The sequence below is a fragment of the Haliaeetus albicilla genome, chromosome 12, assembly GCF_947461875.1.
Source record: "Haliaeetus albicilla chromosome 12, bHalAlb1.1, whole genome shotgun sequence".
NCBI classification, from domain to species: Eukaryota; Metazoa; Chordata; class Aves; order Accipitriformes; family Accipitridae; genus Haliaeetus; species Haliaeetus albicilla.
In genome coordinates, this window is record NC_091494.1 from 35,488,910 (window position 1) to 35,501,965 (window position 13,056).

At 41.0% G+C, this 13,056-nt stretch overlaps 1 protein-coding gene across 4 annotated transcripts in view; it reads right to left on the minus strand.

Annotated features, from left to right (window-relative positions):
* Positions 1 to 13,056, minus strand: part of LLGL2 (LLGL scribble cell polarity complex component 2) — a 33,775-nt gene that overhangs the window by 16,637 nt on the left and 4,082 nt on the right. For all 4 annotated transcript variants that reach the window (XM_069799075.1, XM_069799074.1, XM_009925290.2 and 1 more), the window contains 4 exons: positions 9,448 to 9,555; positions 3,050 to 3,147; positions 1,999 to 2,080; positions 610 to 725 (listed from right to left, as the gene is read on the minus strand). In XM_069799075.1, the coding sequence (XP_069655176.1) occupies positions 610 to 725; positions 1,999 to 2,080; positions 3,050 to 3,147; positions 9,448 to 9,522 (371 nt within the window). In that variant the 5' untranslated portion in view covers positions 9,523 to 9,555. Of the gene's footprint in view, positions 1 to 609; positions 726 to 1,998; positions 2,081 to 3,049; positions 3,148 to 9,447; positions 9,556 to 13,056 lie in introns of those variants that run through there.

The window sequence follows — 13,056 nt, forward strand, 5'->3', positions numbered from 1 at the left end:
CAAAGAGACTCTCATCAACCGCATGCAAGAAGGTTATTGTTACCAAACTTGAGAAAGGTAACAACTCAACAGGAACATTTACAAGGGTCATTCATTTTATAGGTAGAGATTTTGAGCCAGGCATTATTTTCCTGAAGCAGGAAAACACTAGCTTTAAGGTAAATTATGTCAAAAGACTTCTGACAAGCATGTGGGCAAAGACCCAGATGCCTTTTTACAGAAGCCTCTTTTATTAAGTGTCCCCAAAGGGGCTAAAAATAGCTCACCCAAAACCAGCAAGACCAAGTGAAACTAAAGCCATAGCAGTATTTTAAACTCTGACTTGAGGGATGCTTAGATTTACTTAACCTTAAGATTTACAGCTCCTGTACACACAGAAGTGGATGCACAATATTAAAAAAAAAAGGTGTCACCCTTTACATTGGTACAACACTCTTAAAAGGTGGTCTTCCAGGCCCTAGCCAACTCCTGTTTGGTTTCCATGATGCCCCTTTCATGGATTCACAGGAGTGAGAGTCTAAGAACAGGACAAGCTCTAGCTAGAACAATAGCAGAATTTTCTTGCTTGTTTATCCTCAAGACTAGCTCAAAAACACTCTTGTGGATTACCCAGGTGGCCCTTTCAATGTGAAGCGGTGCTCCTCCCGCAGCTCAGATGCTCCACTGTGCTGCTTCAGGCTCCAGAGATGCAAGCTGTTATCATCTAGCAGTGTCACCAGCTGGCACTACAAAACCACACAATATGCTTTTTTTCAGAATCACAATTTTAAATATAACACAGTAAATCTAGCAATAAAGTTGCTGCTGTTCATAATTCTCTGCTAAAACAGGACTGAGGAGCCAGCCACAGTTCTTTACAGTGGTGGGTATATACTGCAACAATGCTGTTAGCTAACAGTGAGGTATTTGGGGGTTGCGGGGAGACAAGAAGTAGCCTAAAGGCTGAAAACCCTCTTACATAGGACAAAGGCACATGTTATCACTGAGGGGGATGACAAGGACTTAGGCTTTTGAAAAAGATCAGCCTATGCTGTAAAGCTCAGCCAGGCAGCTGCAGGCTGTTAGCTCACCACCTTCTCGCTCAGCATGGTTTGCTGCAACACACCCCAGCTTTGGGTGGGGCTGATACAGTCTACTACACCACACTCCTTGCATTCTTCATGTCCAACCTCATTCTGGAGGGTTGTGTCAGAGTCCTTTTATGAGCCCAGCCCTGCTGGCTGTATGTTCAAATTGAAGCATTTTACCTGCTGAAGCCACACCTGGTGCAACACTCCCCATGGGAGTTTCAGCTTATACCACTAGTTAAGCAAACAGACACCCAAAACTGCCTCAAGAATTAAATCCCTCTCATAAAGAGGCCACTCGTGTTATACCAGGGGCATCAGGCAACAAAGTATGTGGCCAAGTCACCAGTCTGCCAGTCAAGGGAAGGGAAAGTGGTTAGACAGCCACCAGACATTTGGAAAATTCTGCCTTCCTATTTTTAGTTTATGGCAATAACTGTTCAGCAATCCCCAGGAGCAAGATTCAATACCCCAAAACACAAAGGCAAGAAGCTTAACAGCAGGCAAGGTTAGCAGTATTGTTTTAAACTCCTGAAAATAATTAAATCAGTTCAGCAGCAGCTACCATTCTAGCTGTTCAGCAGAAGAAAGACGACCTACTCCTACTGAAAGGATAGGGGGCTGCAAAAGGAAAAGGAAGTTCTTGCTCCTGCAGCAGATTGCCTGAACTATTCTGGCCTTGTTACCATTCCCAATATGTTGCTTGAGATAAATGACTAACAGTTACAAATAATAAAGCTACTCTTAAGATTTACCAAGCATCTCCACAGCAACAAGTGCTGCTGAGAGCACAAAATACACTGGAATAAGCATTCCCAACCAAGCAGCATTTGAATGTACTCGCTAATAGGAGCCCACTCGCCTGGAACAAACTCAACACCTGTTTAAGAGAGGTCTACATAAGTCGCAGAGGTACTGAAAATACACTTACCTGATCAGGTATAAAGTGAATCTGCATTACAGTATTGTTTTCTTCATGTAAACCCATGAACTCCACCCCAGGAGCACCATATCTGAAAAGTTTGTTGAGGATCTACAGTATTTAAGATGACCCACAGCTACAATTAATTGCTAAGAAGCTTGCTAGCAAGCAAGATGAAAAGAGATTAGTTCGAAACCATGTTTTACTCGTAGTGATCTGGACTGAAAAGTACCAGTGCAAATTTACTTTGATTTTATATGCTTGTGGCAGGTTACACACATTACAGGAGAACGTGGAAGTTTACTTCATCCTTTGAGCATATGCAGAAGAGGTGCCTGGACCCTGTTTTTTCTCAGAGATGTTTAGTGGTTTCCCAGACACTACAATCCTGCTTAACTAATTTGTTACCAAGAGACAGATGGCTACCACCCGCATGTGGAGTCCAGCCTCTGAACACAAACAACACCAGGAATGAATGATTAAGCAGGCAGAGAGCACACCAACTTTTCCTTTCTGGGCTGATATGCCTGTTTTACAGTTTGCCTAGCTAGTACTGTGCCATGGGAATCACCTCAGTGCCTTATGTATACACAAAAATCAGACTGGATATCATTAACTTGAAAAAAGCCACCACCTTCAATGGTCAGGTCTTTAATGCCTGGATGGTCAAAAACTCGGGAAGCTGAAAGCATTTCTGACTTCAGTTTTAACCTCTGAAATAGAATTGCTTAAAAAAAAAAAAAGGAACCCTGCCCCAAATATTTAAACAACCCTGGAATTTACAACATGACAGATTGCTAGCTTAAGTCAGATCTAGTCTGACCTTCTGCATAGCAAGAGCGAAGAGTCTTGTCTAATATCTGCATCAGCTCAGCTTCTGTTTGAGCTGTAGTTCAGCTCTTGGCAAGATAAACTCATTCAGATCAGACCGACATCACTTCAAACCTAGGCAAACTGTTCCAATAACCCTTGCTTGCAAATTTATACTTAGCCTAATGTTTCAAAGTTGTACATTCTGATGTGGTAAGAGAAATCTAGCCAAAGTTGTTCAAAAGAATACAGTTTGATGGCTCCCGATCGCGTTCCAATGGCCATAAGGCGGAGAAATGGGCTATAGCCCAGTGCACTGGGTTGATGGGGAAATCCATGTTCCACAGTCTGGTAGAGAGAAAGAAAAATCATCATCAACAGCATGTTTCATGGGCATTGTTGTATACAGATAAAAAAAAGAAGTTAAATATGGCATGGCAGTCTGAAATACAGCACTTAACAGCAGCTTTTTCTGTTGAAAAGTGTTCAAACATGGGTTAGATTTACTGAACAATAGCCTAAGGATTAATCTATTCCAAGAATCCCTGGCTCTGCAGCCAGGATATGCAGAAGTATAACAGAAATATTCTGAAAACAGTAAGCCAAGCAGCAATTTACATTAAGATTATAAATAACTCTGCATAAGCACAGCTTACTCAGTCACCACAATACACTCCATCATTCCACATCAACTTTACTTCTGTAAACCAACTGCTCAGCACAATTTCAAAGCCTGACACAAATACTGCATATTGTACGGTCAGCTTTATCTGCCAAATTCCACACAGGTCACCCTTCACAACCTCCTCTTGTTGACTGACATCAAGAAATAGTGCTATGAAGAACTACTGAGTGAACATCAGTGCTCATCGAGAAAACTAAACAGATTTCCTATGGAGCAGTCAGGAAAACTAATGTAACTGGTATCCATTTTCCAGAAGTAGCACAAGGAACACTGGAATTTAATGAGAACAGGAGCCTGCTAGGTGACCTCAGACTAATTCAAAGCCATCTGGTAATAAAAAGATGTCAGTCACTATCATAGGGAGCACTATGTTGCTTGGCCTTAGTGGCTTCCCTGAAGTACAATTTACACTGCACAAAGAGGAAAATCTGGAGCATGTTGTACACGGCACACTTAGCATGGCTGATGCATTTACACACTATGGAATAATATTCTGCCATACTTACAGGATGCAACCGAGCTGCTTGTAAAATAGCTCAGTCAAGCTTTCAGAAGTGCTAATGTACAGCTATTATCATTGTTTAGACAAAACAAGTATGCATGAGTGTTCAACAACATATAGCCATGTAAAGAGGGATTTGTGTGCCCAAAGATTAATAGGGCTACTTCCTGGAAAACATCCTTATCCTTGCAGTCCCAGCTTCTGGAAAGTATGTTTTTCTAAGGCAAGCTGGTCAGTTACAGAATAGGAATTTGTTACAAAACAGCATGAGGACCACTCGCAAAAAAAAATACTTGCACCTCACTCCCATCCTCGCTCCATCACATCTTTGAGACAGAGCTACCACATCACTTGGCTTTATGGTTTATTCAAACTAAAAGTAACACCTGGACTTTATTTCCTGCATAGTGATTTCCCAACTTAACCCCTTGCAGTAGAATCAAATAGAGCCAGTTTTGTTTCTGCTGTCATGCCATTAGCCTGAGGTGCTCCCAGCTGCTACAAAGTAGTTTAATGTCCTTCTACTGTTCCTGGTCAAAGACACAGGCATAGGAGGATATGGCTGACCCTATAGTATGCCAGATTGCTTCAGTTTTAGCCCTTTGATCACAATTAATAAATTGTAAAAATAGACTTCCTTCCTCTAAATCATCAGTTACCCCAGTCTGAGGTCCTATTAGGGGAAGATGAGACATTTTAGAAGATATAAAATTGTAAATATTGGAGCATTTCCCAAGTTTCTGTTTGCCAACTCATAAGACTGGGCAAAGGAGTAGTTACTAATTTTTAACCTTTTATATGTAGTAAATTAAAGATTAGTACTACTGGCTCCAAGACCACTGAGTTTACTTCCCTTTATGATAACTTAATCTCCAGCCTTACCTATTTATATCTTAAGAAGGTAATTTAAGTTTGTATTATTAAAAATAAATTTAGAGAAGTCAATCTTTTTAATGTCACCCTTGAAGTAGTTGCTAACCAACCTTTGCTTAGCTACACATATAAAATTTCCTAGAGGAGACTGTATGAAATTAGGAACTTATCTATGGACTCAGAATTGAAACAGGGCAGTTTTCTAATCCAGCACAAGCAAAGAGGATTTTCTCTGTACCATGATAGCTACTCAGACAACACAGAAAAGCTTCCTAGTTGTCCAAGCTGTGGGAGTATGAAGCTATGGCATACAATTCTGGGAAGAAGATTCAAGGTAACATGTTATCTTAACAACAAATTAGACATTTAATTGAATCAGGTGTAACATGGGCATTCCATGCCCACTCTCCATTCCACTCTCCCCCAAAACAGAGTGAGGAACTTATTAGGGAGACACCAGTGTAATTCCATTGTTAGTTTTAGTTTCAACTTGTTCACAGTTGCTGCACTGTCATGTCATCAGCACAAATAGGTGTCATTTTCAATGAAACATCAATTAGAAACTGTTTATTCTGAGATTTCTTCCAGCCCAGAAGATAAGGCTCTATCCATAATTCTCATAATAGAAAACCATGACTGATAAAATACTGTACTGCCTGTTAGGAAGCTGTCAATACTAGCCTTAATATTGGCCTAATTATATCTTGGCTTTGATGCGTTAATTTGTAAACACATTAGACAAGTCAATAAAAGCTTTAATTTTCAAGTATGAGACCTATGACCTGCATAACCGAGTGTGTACCATTCGGTAATAATAATAGGTGGGTAGTTTTTTCTCAAAGTCTTCCTTCAAGAGAAAATTTGAAGTACCTCCCCATCCCATAGACAAATTTGCAAAAGCTATAGTATCTATTACATCCAGGAGTAAACTGTTAGTAATAGCAGGCCACTGCAGAAAATAGTACCACATGCAGAAGCACAAGAAGAGAGTATCAGCAACAACCACAGCATGTTACACAACTGCCTATCAGTAAATGCACTAATGGTTTCTGATAGCTTTGAATCTTCAACCAAGACACCCACAAGACATAACAAAGATAACTCTCCCTCCTATGTCATTCGTTTCCACAGCCAGGCAAGAAAGGCATCAGGGTGGCTTTTTGGCTGCATTTGACACCACTAGGGCCAGGCATTCGCATTCACTATACTGATTACCCAGATCTTTTTCTTGTACTTATTTACACCCAGTTAAATCACATCAAGTCAGCTTTTCGGCTGGCCTCCTTTCCTCCCCTCTCTCAGGCAGCTTTCATCAGCCAATCCTTTCACCTGCTCAGCAGGTAAACCCAGCAAGGGGGAGTGAGGGGGGGCAGAAGGCAGGAGAGGTTACAATGGAGCCTTTCAGCAGAGCTGAAATAAGAAACCAGAGTGCCCACAATGTGCCCTCCTTCTCAAAAGGGCCTTTGTTTCTTTGAGGAAAGGTAGGAGCTTTCGTTTTCATTTTCCTCAGACCACAGATTTGTCAGACTCGGTAAAAGTAAGCCTGGTGTCAGCAGCATTAACTAACAGAAATGCTTCATATCAGTCATATTTACTGCAGGAAAAATGCGGCCAAACTTAACAGTTGTTCTCAGCCCACACTAAAGCTGTGCAGGTGAAATTCAACGCTGCCTTCCTTCTTTCATTTCTCTCCACTTCTCCTCTCAGATTGTTTTATGACAAAGCAGAGACAAACCCAACTACAGGCAATACAAACCCTGTACCTCTGTTAATATGTCTTTTGAAAAAACAATGAAGACTGTATGTGTTAGATCTCCTTTGCATAGACACTAATTCAGTTTTAAGGTAAGCTAAGCTATCCATCACACCCATTAGCAAAGGGTTAGGAAGACTGAAAAGAGGGGAAAAAACACAAAACCATAAATTAAATGCAATGTTCCCAGTTTGGTAACATTCAGCTGTAAGACAGGCTGGTTCACCTGTGTGTTACCCATCATCTAGTCTGACAATGCCAGCCTGAACATGTTTGTTCTGCAGGGCTTGGACTGAGCCAAAGGCATCCAAATACTACTTCCAAAAGCAGGATAAACTTAAAGAAGGAGACTGCCAAGTCCACATACCTTATCCTTCATTCTATCCACTGAGCTAAAAACAGATTCTTGCAACAGGTACACACAAGTATGGGAAGTTCTTACTCATACAGAGAAACAGATACGCAAAGCTAAGTGACTAGCAGAATTTAGAAGGGTGTTTTTTGAAACAAACACAAGTTTGAGGACAGTTTGAAGAGCTAGTCCAGTGGTCAATCAGTCCTTTAAAACCATCTGGACCACCTCTTCCCTGGAACAGAAATGCAAGAGGGAAACAGTAAAAAGATCACATCCTATTTATACTTGAGGGAATAAACAAACAAACAAAAAAATCCATCACCACCGAAGTCCATTACTAGGTCAGCATGGCCAAATACATTCCACTATATTAACACTAAACTTGTGTGGTATCATGCATTCATATTCAACTTCAGTGTAAACAATAAAATGAGGGCAGGAATCCCCAGCACTTTTCAGGTACAGACCTTCCATTTAGTCACTACCAGCATCACACACCGAAGAGGTGCAAATACACCATGCAGTTTCTCTGATCAGCAACTTTATAGTCCCACAAAATATTTCCCAAGCAGGTTCTTAACGAGAAGTGTTTCAAAGACCTCAAATAGCAAGTGTTTAAAAACTTGCTTGCCAGCACTAATGTGCTTGCTTTACTAGCACATTAGACAAGGACAGTCTTGGCACAGAAAGTACTATGTTTCTTGGCTCCTAAAAGCCACAAACTTCAACAGGTCAGAATTAAGGTCTGACTTTCCCAGATCTTCCCAGTCTACCTAGCTGTGAGTAGATGTTTATTGTAATAAAGGGTAGAGGCTTTCAAATGATCCATTATCTCCAGAAATACTGGAATGGGACACACAAGACTTGGAAAAAAAAACCCTTCATGCAAGAAAAAAGTATAATGTAAAAGACTCTGGTATAATGTAATGGTATAATATTCATTCCCTTTCCGATTCTTGTTAGAAAAGAACGAGTTACTGTGGCTTAAAAGCACAAATGCATTTTGCAAGGTCTTTAATTACCAAGTTGTTAATGACAGTAAACCATTAGGAAGTGTCCAAAGTAGTCGCCTCCCTAGAAATAAGATGCAATATTTACCTTCAGGACTGAATCAAATGGAGTCACAAATCCTGATGTCAACTTCTAATGTATTTGGAAGTTTCCTTCTGCTGCAAAACCTAGTTCTTTCAACCCTGTTTTGCATCATCCAAATTAGTCTGTCTCTGGCAGGTACAGTTTAGCGAAACATTCTCATAAGAGAAAGGCATATTCAAGGAACAGACATCCCTAAAATAGTAAAGCTTTTTCCAAGGTATATACAATTTTATATGCTTTTAAACAATTCTGACCCATCCCTGGGATGTCTTTTCTGAAGCTGACATTGCATTCAGCTAAATGCAAGCAACTCAATGCTGGTCTTCACTTACTGAAATTTTTACTGCATCTGCACTAGCATTTCCTCATGGTAGCAAGCAGAAAACAGGCCTGAAGCACTGCTGAGTTCCTTTTGTCTCCCCAATGGGAGAGACGTATGCATGGAAATGGTGTGGTTTAGTACCAAATCACATTAAATCATTCATCTCAAATATCCCAAGTTCCACTTTAAGTATATATCTACACTAGAATTGAATGAATCAAGGAGTTTGTTTCCTAGGCTGACTTCATTTATCCATTATACTTTTCAGCAAAATTCCATTTAAACCTTGGAAATACAAAACATGCAAATATATTTCTGATACCCAATGAAGGTGTAAGTAGCCATTAGCCTAGCAATTAATTAATACTAGGCGTTTAAAAAGATGAAAGCACTATGTTCCTGGGCAGTGCTCAAAAGAAAAATGCCCAGCATTGGTAGATAGCACAGCCATTGCCGTTTCCTCTTCAGAGGGAAGGAAAAAAACTAGATACAGATTCAGACTAAGATAATAGCAAATTCATTATTTATGGCCATTGTGCTGCCTAGGTGCTACTGAATTTCTATCACAGACTTCTTAATTCACATTTAAAAACAGAGGTATACTTACAAAACCAAAGTATAATCATGGACAAAGAACTCTGGCTTCAGCAGCATCACAGGCTGTGGCTTATGCATATCTTTAGAAAAATGTTTATTTTCATAGCAGTACTGTGAAGACTACTTATAACATAAGTAGTCACAGCACATAGCAGGAAAAACTACAGAACACTCAGAGTATATAAAAGCTGCTGAAAGAAGAGATCTTTGCAGCAAGTGCCACTCAATAGCATGGCAATATCTTTTTTCTTAAAAATGAAAGCCAGAGTTGAGAACATGCTCATGAGCTTAAAGAAAACTAGTCAGGGAAAAAGGACAGAATTGAGAAAGAGAACAAACCATCTCTCCTAAATTTAACTTTTCCACCCACATTCAAGTAGTTTTTCCTTTCCTTTACACTGCACAGTGGCTCAGGATAGATTTGCCTTGCACACATATGCCTTGAAACTTGAGGAAAGCACTGTACCTTGTTAAACTGGAAAAGGTCACGTTTAAGCCTCTCTCTCACTGGATCATGTCCGGGTCTTAAGAACCTTCTCATCTTCCTTGCTGTAGTATCTTGGCACCAAAAATCCTAACAAAAAAACCCAAACAAAGCCATATAAATGGAAGCACCCTGAGAAGAGAAGCAAGCAGAAGTAGGTTATTTATTTTGGTTTAGCAGGTAACACAAATTAGCCAGAGCAGAATGAGACAATATAGCTATCGAGTAACTAAAACCTGATACCACCACAGAGTGGCATCTCTGGTGCAGGACTTACACAATACCATTTTCACATTGCTAAAGCAAACCAGTACAGATAAGCCAAGAGGATTTTAGAAGTGTTTTCACACTTGGCCATTTTGTGATCACTTCAGTTGACCTTATCCAAAGAAGCAGCAAGCAAAACTGCAGCATTGGTGTAAACATTTAGACAAACCCAATCTAAAGGCTAACTCCCAGGCTCACAGGCATTATTGACTAGTATCAGTTTTCACCCCAGGTAACCCTCCAGCTATTGAGCTAGAAAGAGAAAGAATCACATTTTGAGCTCCCTCCATGGGTACAGCAGAAAGGATGCTGTGCTGCCTGCAGGGTAGGTGCATTAATTATTAACTTGCTTTTGTAAAATATCAAGCCTAACTCCCTGCTCAAGGTGGGGGTAGGGGAAGGAAATCTTGCACCTGCAGTTCAACGTGCAGCTAGAAGCACAAGCCTTTCAATATATCTCGCTGCCTTGTCTCTCACAGCACCAGGAGGATCCGAGCAGGACTATTAGACCCGATTTGCAACCTAGCAATCACACTGTGGATACCAGGCTACAGCCTCATATTTCATACAGCTCAAGAGATTCTGTCACATCTCCCCTCTGCAGAGGTGCTAAGTGACACGTAAAACTCTGCCAAGTCAAGAACAAAGGTTTGAATCGCATCCTGACAATTTACCTTGGCATAAGTGCTCCTCCCTGCCCTGGCCATCTTTCACAAGCTCCAGTTTCCAGTGTACAGACAGCTCAGCTGCTCATGAAGCAGCTACTGGACACTCCAGTCAGTATTTTAATTTGTTAGACAGGAAATTATAGCAATATACCAGCTACTCTGTACAGAACAGACATGCACAGTGGGAGCCAGAACGTCTGAGGTGCAATGAAGAATCAGTGTAGATATTCCATAGTAACCCATCAGCAGAAGAGGTACATAACACACATACAGCAAGGTGGGGAGCAGAGGGGAGAAGGCTAGTGTCACAAGGGAAAGAGAGGCACCAGAAGCACTGTCAAGTGAACAGAGGGCCTTGGGCCCTTGTTCAAACTGTGGGGCTGGAGGATGATCGAGGGAAGAGAGCTTTCACAGCCTATCTGCATAGATGGGAGCAGCAAAGCTGGCAAACAAGGTGGCTATATGTGTGCTCCAACAATGATGGTCTTTGGTTAATGACTTAAATCAGCCAGCCATTCCTGAGGAGCTTGAATTGGTTTTCAGATGGTTTCTAGCAAGGCCTTACCAGCTGTGAAGGACCAAAAAAAGGAAATGGTATTATAAACAGGATGCTCCATAGCCATATTTTGAGAAGTCCCTTTAGAAACTCCCTGAGCTAGAACTTGTACCTCTTTGTTGCATTACTCCCCTTTTACCTTTCCTGCTCACACTCCAAAATCTTCAGCCATCTAGGCAGTACTGTCTGGAGCTCACTAAGAGGACTGCAATGCAGTCCTGGTTCAGAAGACCAGAAGATCACACCAGCACCAAGAGCCTGAGTGACTTAGTCCCCACCTAGAATCAGCAGCATCTCCACTCACCATGGAGGAAAGTGGCTCTGAGCAGGCAGCTACAGGCACCTGTGTTCGTGAACCATGCCATCAGCACATGCAGGGGTGAAGAATATGCACAGAAACACATATAGCAGGGGACCCCAAAAAAGAGAGGAAAAATAAAAGTGTAGTTTACTTGGAAAGTATATCCTTCTACAATGATTTAGGTACCTCAACTGGAATTTCAAAAATTGTATCAGATCATAAGTCTTCCTTCACCAGACATTCCTGAAAAAGGGACATATTTACACAAGGCTATATTTACTCTAAGTTAGCAAAAGTTACAGAGCAGTGACAAGCTGCTGTGCTATGCAAGGAGAGCATATCACACCCATGTATAACACAGTTTGCCCTTAGCCAGACAAGGAAAGGAAAGTGCCAAAGAGACGCACCCTTTCCCCCTGTCAATCAATACCCTGGACCTGTTAAACTAGGCAAACCCACAGAGAAACTCTACTAATTATCCTCCCCACTTTAGAAGAGACCTCCTCAGCTGTGACAGCAGAGACAAACTTGCTGTTAGAACCAAAGTAAGGAGAAGAGTGGGCTTGATTTGAGAGAGACACAACTTTATATTTAACACTCTGCTAGAATGTTTTATCCTGAAATATTAGTTGCATCTAGAAGCATTCTGTTTTAACAGAATCTCTTATGCAAGAGATCTAGCATTCACACTCCAGCCCACAACAACTTGCTCAACTGGCTAAGGAGCCTAGTAGTTCAGAATCAAGCAGTAACTCACTTGAAGAAACGTCATCCTGGCAAGCTGATGTGTCCATTATGATCACAGAAGGCATGCTACAAAAGTCATCTCTCATTGACTTGTATCAGGGTTTCATGCCTGACCAAAGAATTCCCGAGTGTCACAGTATGGGAGGAGATGAGAGAAAAAGCAGTTTTCAGCAAAGGCAAAGAAAGCACAGCGAAGAGAATGGCATCCACTGTAGCACAGGTTGTCCAAGAGGAGTTATTATTACAAATTTACAAGGCTCTTGTCAATGAGAAGAATTTTCTTTTTAGTACAATAAACAAGTGCCTTTTCCAATTCTAGAAAAACCAAAAGATTCCACAATCTGTATAATCTTATCTTCCAGATGCACATTTACATATTAGCAGACCAGTTTCTCTCCCACACACCTTCAGTGTCTTACATAAAACTCCAGTCCCATGTGCTCTGCAATTATCTGCCAGTCAGCATTTACAACCATATGGTAACAGTTGTGGCTACCAGTAGCCAGAGAGGAATTCTCCAGTAGCCTCTGAAGCCATGCCAGGTCTGCATGTATCTAATGTTCTTATTTTCCAGGGAAACAATTCTTTAGGCTTTCAAAGATGAGCCTTTTACCAGAAACTATGTGCAACATTCTCTTCTTCTAAGATGCACTGAGGTCAGCTGTTTATAGGCAACAATAGCCCAAAGCTGAGTGAATCCCAGTTTTGCTCATATTCAGTACATGAACACCTGACAGCAAAGCTCAGAGTGCCCTGTACATCGAGCTCCTGCTGATTTGTTAGCTGAATGCTTAGGTAAGTATGATGACGTACCCTTTTTCACCTCATTTGATTAGATCCATCCACAAAACAAAAGCTCTTCACTGTTCACATAGAAAGGCAATGAAAGCATGAGTTGCAAGGTGATCCTGTTTCCAATCATAGACTAAGGAGCAGTTAACATCAAAACCAGATTTCATTCTGGCTTCCTTGCTCAGCTCTGTTCATTTTAGATGTTGAGATTTATGGCAAGTACACATGCCACGTCTCATGACGGACCCATATTCAATAGA